The sequence below is a fragment of the Montipora foliosa genome, chromosome 4, assembly GCF_036669935.1.
Source record: "Montipora foliosa isolate CH-2021 chromosome 4, ASM3666993v2, whole genome shotgun sequence".
NCBI classification, from domain to species: domain Eukaryota; kingdom Metazoa; phylum Cnidaria; class Anthozoa; order Scleractinia; family Acroporidae; genus Montipora; species Montipora foliosa.
In genome coordinates, this window is record NC_090872.1 from 11,357,126 (window position 1) to 11,365,422 (window position 8,297).

The 8,297-nt window shown below is 40.8% G+C and overlaps 1 protein-coding gene across 1 annotated transcript; it reads left to right on the plus strand.

Moving 5' to 3' along the window:
* Positions 1–726: 726 nt before the first annotated feature.
* On the plus strand, positions 727–6,143 carry LOC137999825 (uncharacterized). The gene has a single exon (XM_068845759.1). It carries the CDS (start codon positions 837–839, stop codon positions 4,554–4,556), a length of 3,720 nt encoding a protein of 1,239 aa, XP_068701860.1. The 5' UTR covers positions 727–836; the 3' UTR covers positions 4,557–6,143.
* The last annotated feature ends 2,154 nt before the right edge of the window (positions 6,144–8,297 follow it).

Genomic DNA, 8,297 nt, shown 5'->3' on the forward strand with positions numbered 1-8,297 from the left:
CCCAAAATCACAACAGAGAGTACGAACATGCGCAGTGATAGAAAAGCCCGTATTTCGGGCCTCGCTGGCACTGAGCATGCTTAAAATCGAACTTTACCAGATCTCCCTTCCGTATGACCGTGGGAGATCTGGGTGCGAGATTACGAATGACTCGGACGGCCTAATTATACAATTTTATCATTTTCCCGATATTGTTAAGAAAAAGTATTAAATATTTTGATATTTTTAAATACCATCAAAGAAACATGTAAAGCACCTGTTTACTGATTTTGATTGGAGTCAATATCGTTAGCAACAGTTTTAAATGTGAAGCTACGATCGCAATTAATCATACGGTTTGATCACGCATCCACGAAATGTTCGGCCTTTGGTAACATTTGCTCTTAACACGCGCGTGAGTCACTGAAGCAAATCATCGCTGTAGACCCTTTCGATTAACTTGAACATCTTGCATTTCCGTAGTTTCGATTTTTCACCGCAACTGTTATGTAGCCACGACAGCAAGTATATCCCTAGCGAACTTCACGCGTCCGCCACAGTAAGCTCATTGTCATTTTCGACAAAAAATGACTTCACATTGGGACAGTATGTTGAAATTACTTATTACCGAACATCCGAGCGAAAGTAGAATTTTCCACTTTTGGTTAAAATCCACACTTTCTCTAACCACAGGCGATCACATGTCATTTTAGTTGAATAGCGTGAGTTGTCATGAAAGGAGAGCGTGACATTTATGCTATTAATCAGACTGAGATGTCGCAACATTTCCGAGAAAGAAAGAGTGTGGTGAAACGTGGATTATCATAAAAGAATTGATTTCTTCAGCTCCGAACACGATGGGGATTCCATGCCATGTTCTCCGAGCAATTTTATTCCTATTTTCCGGTGTTCAGTTTTCGAAAGCTTCGACTATTTACATTTCACCGAATGGCAATGATTCGGCCCCGAATTGTGGAGACAGGAGAAGCAACCCGTGTCACTCTCTTGATTTTGTGTTTTCCCATAGGCTCAAAACAGGAGCAAATTCGACACAGATATCAGCAGCAAGAGGAAAGTACACACTAAAATACGGCCACATTCTTGAACGAGTGACGAACTTCGGAATAGCTGGTAACGACGATGTAGAAATCACATGTGAGACAAACGCAAGTCTGTCCTTCATCCTCAGCGATAACATATTCCTAGACGGAATTAAGTTCAAATATTGTGGTGGATGGCGAACGAGCGCAGTCAACGCTATAAAGCCTTACAGTGGATTGGATGGAGTTAAATTCAAAGCAGCTCTAGATTTTCGATACTGCCGGAATTTAAGAATTTCAAATGTGGAAGTTTCGTCGTCTCCAGGGCTCGGATTAAACGGTTACGATGTTGGAGGAGTTGTAAATTTTACCAACTGCGTGTTTGTTGACAATACTGCTAAAAACAGCCTGAAGAATGAAACTAAAAAATTGATCTCTCAAGGGTCGCAAACCGAGCGAAAAGAATACGTCTTTTCCGGAGGTGGTATTTATTTGGCCTTAGACCCTTACGGTTATAACACTGTGAATGTCACACCAAAACAACACGACTCGTATCAGCACAATAACACGTTTATCTTCCAGAACTGCAGTTTTATCAGAAATGAAGCCATTTGGTTGAACGCAAGCAACCCAAGTGACTTTGTTGATACACCGGAGTTACCGTTCAGTCGTGGTGGCGGCTTGGCAATTTATCTTAGATCCAATGCGAGTGGATGCACGATCTCAATAATATCTTGTGTTTTTAGCGGTAACCGCGCGCAGTGGGGAGGAGGGCTACAGGTTGAAATGATCCATAAACCGGAAAATAATCATCTTAAAATGAAAGATACCAGGTTTGAAAACAACGAGGGTGTTCTAGCCGGTGGAGGCGCTCGAATGGGCAACCTAGTGAAGGGCATCCAAGATCGCCTTAATACCTTCACAGCTGACAACTGCTCGTTCGTGAATAATACGGCCATTTGGGGCGGTGGTACGTCACTGTACGGTTCGACAATACCTGGAAGGTGTACCAACAATGCGGAAGTCTCCCAGTTCTTCTTTAACGAGTGCCAATGGAAAGATAACACTGGAACTGTAGGCTCAGCAAATGGCGCATTTATCCTGAACAAGAACGAAGATCAAATCGGACCTGAAGTTCCTTATCACATAAGTATTAAAAGCTGCACCTTTGAGGGAAATTACGTCAGGCGAATAAAAGACTTTGTTTCAATTGGGGAAGGAGCATTTTACAGCGTCGAAGTGCCTCTTGCTCTTCACGGAAATGTTACCTTCATAAATAACACAAGAACCGCCCTCGCTTTGGACGGGGCGACAATGGAAATTTATGATCAATTATATTTTATGAACAACACAGGATTCAAAGGAGGTGGGATGGCAATGTATGGTCGCTCGCGAATTATATTTAAGGAAGATTCGCTGTTACTCTTTGAAGGCAACCAATGCCGCGCGCAGGGAGGAGCATTGTATATCGACGCCCCTGGACCTCCTCTGATTAGTTTCAATGCAACTGGCATGAACATTCATATCTGTTTCTTTGAGTACACCAATGAAACTCTTGATTTCGACGACTGGAAAACCAAGGTCATCTTCAAAAACAACAAAGCCCCATTTTCTTTCGCTGGAAACTCGGTCTATGCAACAACGTTGCAGAACTGTCGTCGAGCTGGTGAACCTCGACAAAACAATTCCGTTCTTCAGTGGAAATTCGTCGAATTTAAAAAGGATGATGGTAACTTGAGCTCCATAGAAAACGAAGTTAGCACGGATCCCCTAGACATGCAGTACGACAGTGAGGACTGGGTAGTCGCACCAAGCGAACGCTTCGATGCCAAATTACGACTGGTTGACGAGCTCGGCGGCTCCGTTCATGGAGCAGTGAACGTCAAAATAGTTCCTTCAGACCCCTTTTCTCCGCCAATCGTGCTTGCCACTCCTTCTTCAACGTTTCTTACTAACGGAAGCATTTCTTCCCTCAGATTATCCGGGAAACCTGGGGAAAGTTTTTCAGTGGAGATCAACTACTTAGGAAGGCAAATATTGACAGAGACAATACCGGATCGTACACTGAAATCTTGCAATCCAGGTTTTACACTGAACTCAAAAGGAAAAAGGTGTCTTTGCATGGATTCTTCAGATGGTGGCGTTTCAAGTTGCAAATCGGACGGAAAGACGTTTTATCTCAAACGTAATTACTGGGGAGGAACCATAAGGGGCAAATTTTTTACTCATTTTTGTCCCATTGGGTATTGTAAAGCAGACGTGTATGCAAGCGAGAAAATGTACAATTCCAGTGACATTTGCAACGACGGTCGAGATCAGAAGAGCATACTCTGCGGTGATTGCAAGGCAAATACGAGTGTGGTGTTCGGAGCTGAAGTTTGCTCCAGCAAATGCTCCAATTGGTACTTACTCCTGTTACTTCTTTATGGATTGATCCTTCTTGCAGTGGTCTTGGGAATTATGCTGATCGATCTTGATTTCTTCACAAGCTACTTAAACGCTTGGTTGTACTCCTACCAGGTCATGAACGTCCTAACTCCTGATGGCTTCAAGTTTGACCCTTTTATTGAGTTCATCATCGGCTTGGCCAACTTTCAGCTGAAAGTTGGATCTGGTGGGATTTGTTTTGCCAAAGGATTGGACGACGCGGACAAGTTGGCGATACTGTACGTACTTCCAACCTATGTCCTGGTTCTAGTTGTTTTGTTAGCGAAGTCTGTTGGTTGGTTTCCCAACTGGTGCTTCAGTAGACGTGTCAAAGCCGCCCCGTTTCGTGCCCTATGCACAATCATTGTTCTCTGCTACACCGACATCACCCGAATCTCTCTACGAATTCTGCATCCTGTTTCATTTGGATCCCAATATGTGATGTACGCTAAAGGCAGTATTCATTTCTTCGGAGGGAAACACATTGCTTATGGCATCTTGGCGTCCCTGTTTATCCTATGCTTTGTGATCCCCTTTCCATTAATTCTTGCGTTTCGGCCGTGTCTGATTAAAGGTCTCCGCCCCATATTGAATCTTAATCGTTGGAAACCCATTTTTGATGCTCTTCAGAGTTGTTTCAAGGACGAGTATCGATGGTGTGCAGCCTTCTATTTTTTCTGCCGATTGGTTCTTTTGGCCATTGCCACATTCATGGATTCCGGTCCACTCAAGAGGGCGCTCTTGGAAAGTTCCTGTGTCTTGATTCTCCTTACTATCGCATACTTGCGGCCCTACAAGGAAGCCAAGGATGTCAAAGAAGATGAGGAGAGCTACGACTGGATCAACAGGTCAGATGTTGTGTTGTTGGCTACGCTAACGTTGATTGCCGTTTTCAGTTCTCCTGTCGAGAGTTACTGGGACGACTCTACCTGGTTGGGCTTCTATATTTTTGTTGATGTTCTGGCATACATCCCCTTGTTAGTCTGTGCCATGGTAGCTGTCAGAAGTGTCAGGAAATATCGCCGTGAAGCCAAGAGAGATAAAGAAAATAGTGTGTCAGAACTTTCTATTTCCGATGTTAGTGATTCTGCGACTGGTATAATTAATTAACCCAGCGACCATTGGAGCGTGTATAACAACACCCCAGGTAGACACATACTGAGAAGGCCGGCTTTCTCTACCCGCGGCTTCGGACGATTAATTGAATAGTAGCAAAACCGAATTGATATGGTTATAGAGTTTCTTAGTGATAATTAAGTAATATATAATATTAGATTAGGAACCAGATTTGGCATTACTTGTTCTTAGCAGAAAGGCACAAACGCTTCAGACCTGCTCCTGCATGTAACTGGAGCAGGCGACGAGATTAGTGAGAATAATGCTTGAGTTATCATAGACTAGTCACTGTTCAACTTCGAAAAGTTCACTTACCCTACCTCGAAATTGATGAAAAACAGCCTAAGTCTAAGAGAGTTTGAGCAACAGGAACGCCACAAAACAAGCGGCTTATTGATAATAACATGATTATCTTTTCGCACATTCAGTTTTCTACATTCTTACAATTCAAAAACAGTTCCTATCTTTAAACCAATTTTTGCATGAAAATAAACGATAGACCAAATCGGCTGATTCAATGTTGTAACCAATGGACCATTTTGTAAAATACCATAATATTCTTTGTTTGTCCCTCCAGATTTTTTTAAGTCCCAAGAGAAAACAAAAACAATGTTTATGCAGAATTTTTATGGGACAAACAAAGAGTAATGTGGTATTTTAAGTGGCCTATTCAAACCCTTTAGGAATAAAACGTTTTATTCCAAGTATTTCCATATCATTTAAAGGTAAATGGTTAGCTTACATAATGCAAATACAATATACAAAAAATCTTGACCCCGGGAGAGTGAGCCCGAGTGAGTGAGCCGATTTGGTCTATTGTTTATTTTCCCGCAAAACTTTACTTTGGCCAATCAAAAAGGACGGAGACAATCCAGTAAACGAATCAAAACTCGAAGTAATTACCCGAAGCCTACACAAAGCGCGGGGAAATGTGCACGCGCGAGCTACCAACATTGGTTTTGGTTTCACTTCTGATTGGTTGAAAAAGTGGCGCGAGAACTTTGAACCAATCACTGACTGAAGTAATGCAAAACCAAAGTAATTATCTAACTACTTTCGACACTCAATTGAAACCCACTCTAAAAATAGACACTTACCTTTTCTCACGCTGATGCGGACAAACCTGATACTAGATTCTTACTCTTAGGTAATGGACTCTGATTCTTATACCTTACTCTGTAAAACCAAAGCGAGAAATGACAATGAGCAAATTTATCCAAAGTTTTGACTGCATCATCAATTCATTATCAGCGAGAATCGATCTTTCCTTATCTGTCCAAGTTTACTTCAACGCCATGTCCTGGTACAGGGCAATTTGCCAAAGTAATAAACGTTAATGCATAATGCATAAAAGATGGCACATTCGCAAAATGGATACCATCCCTCAAAACGTCTGAGGTTTCGTTTTCGTTGGCGTTTCTTAATCGTTGCTTAAACTTCAAGTCGCGTATGCTCACGTTCTCCACAGAATGTTTACTTTAATTTAGACTTAAGGTTGTGCTTTTACAGGTGATCAACCGTTTTTCACCAAAGTGATTAGCATCCACATTGACTAGCTGAAGCAAAATAAAAATATTTCTATAAAAAATGGAATTTAAATTTTTTGTTTGGCATAAGTTCAGAAAACATAGAGCCCTTTCATAAATGGCGGCTACTTTTTCATTCTTTTGTCTTTATGTTAATTAGACCTACTGAAAAATTCTTTTGAAATTTGCTCGTCGTAGCGAGACTAGAAAGGCTTATTAGCATTAAAACAAAAGAAGATTTTACTTGGCCGCCATTATGAAAGAGGTCTATGGCCCACCATTTTACATACCGTTGAATAACAAATAGGTGGTTCTCACGTTATGTCATCGCCGCCATGTTATTGGACGAAAACAAAAGGTCTCTCATCTGCTCCTTTTGTTCGTCCGCCAGCAATCGTAATTGCAGCGTTGTTATCTGTGTCTCCAGAAATTGGTTGCAAACCACCCAATTTCATCATCATCGCCATTTTAATCTGCCTAACCACTCCAAAAAACACATGGCTATCTGCGGCCTTTCCCTACATCTAGGTACGACGGAAAGCTGCAAGAATCTGGAACAACAATTCATCTTTCAAATCGGCACCCTTAATCCTCACGGTATTAACGAACGCTTTTCATTTAACTAATATATTCCTATTTTTCACGTTGCCATGTTACCACCAATAGCGTAGCTCCTACTCTACTATGTAACCCATAATCCCTCGATTCGCTCTGACGAAGGGCTAACGCTCGAAACGTCAGCTTTTAGAATCTCGGTACGGTGGCCAATTTACATTATCAACTCCGTTGATAAAACCAAATTTTTGTATACTACTTCCCCACCGACGCAGCATCACAGTTTCTTTAGAAACTACGCCTTCATTCAGTTATTGTTTTGTTTAATCTTGATTGGCATTTGATTAGATCATTGATTTTTACCACGACAGTTTTTGTCTTTGAGTTAAGTCAGGAAAAGAAACAAAGTGTATCAGCAAGGCCTGTAAATAAATAACAATTTTATGGCAGTGCATTGTATTTCCGTTCACCTAACTTACCGCTTCTTGTAGTAATTCATTACAAAGATGCATTTCCCTTCGATCGAAGCCTGATACAGAATGTGTATCAAAAATATCTTTTATCAGTAGGCACCGTCCTTAAGTCTGTTCAAATATAAGTGCTACACGGCCAACGTTTGCAAAAGCGTAATCCTTCCTTGTACTTGTACCATTCTTCATCAGTTTTGAAAGGTCTTTAAAACAAGAAAAATATATTTTTTTACTTCATAGGCACTTTAAGAGAAAAAAAGAATTCATGCCAAAAAACGTTCCACTCCAGTGGAAAGAAAGAAGGTATTCCAAAATAGAAAACACCATTCTTAATCATTTTGAGAGGGTCATTAAATTAAGAAAAATATATTTTTACTTCATAGGCACTTTAAGAGAAAAAAAAAATCATGCCAATGAACTTTTCACTCCAGTATGGTGCGCATGTGGAACAACATTGAGTTATCATTAAGGAACATTCAATCACATGCATGCTCCCCGAATGATATTCAGAAAAAGAGGTTGGCCCAAAATGCATTCAAGGTTCATTTTAACATTAAGAAGACTCTTTAATGATAAACACTAATTTTTCATTTTGTAATATTATTGTTTCTTTCTTTCCTTTGGAAGACCAATATGTAAACTATTGGTTCACCACCAGTAATGGGATGCTGACATTCATGAAATACATGTAGTCTTATTATTGTCATTATTGTTGCTGTTAGTGTTGTTGCTTCTACTGCTGTTTTTTTTTGTTGTTGTTGTCATTAGGCTAATTCCACAATTTCCATGCCTTGGATGACTACACAGAAATTGTGCTCAAGGCTGCTCTGACAGCTTTATGCAGAAAAACCTTGAAATTCTGCCTGGGATGAGGTATGTAGGCTACAGCTCATTGACAGCTGCAAAGCCAATCAGAATCAAGAATGACCTGTCAAAAGTGACAATGTCACCCCCTTTACCTTTGTCCACTGCGCATTGTGTTCAGTTCCTTTTAACTCAGGTGTGCAGACAAAGATATTGCTGAGAGTCAAAAAGGCCTCTGCAATGTGGCATTGATATGTGTTAGCAATAAAGTGACATCTTGTGTATCCGGATTGGGTGTGAGGACTAAGGCAGGAAGAGTAAATATGACCGCTTGACTAAGTGTGTGAGAAAATCATAACTTAAAGAATATTAAGGACTTG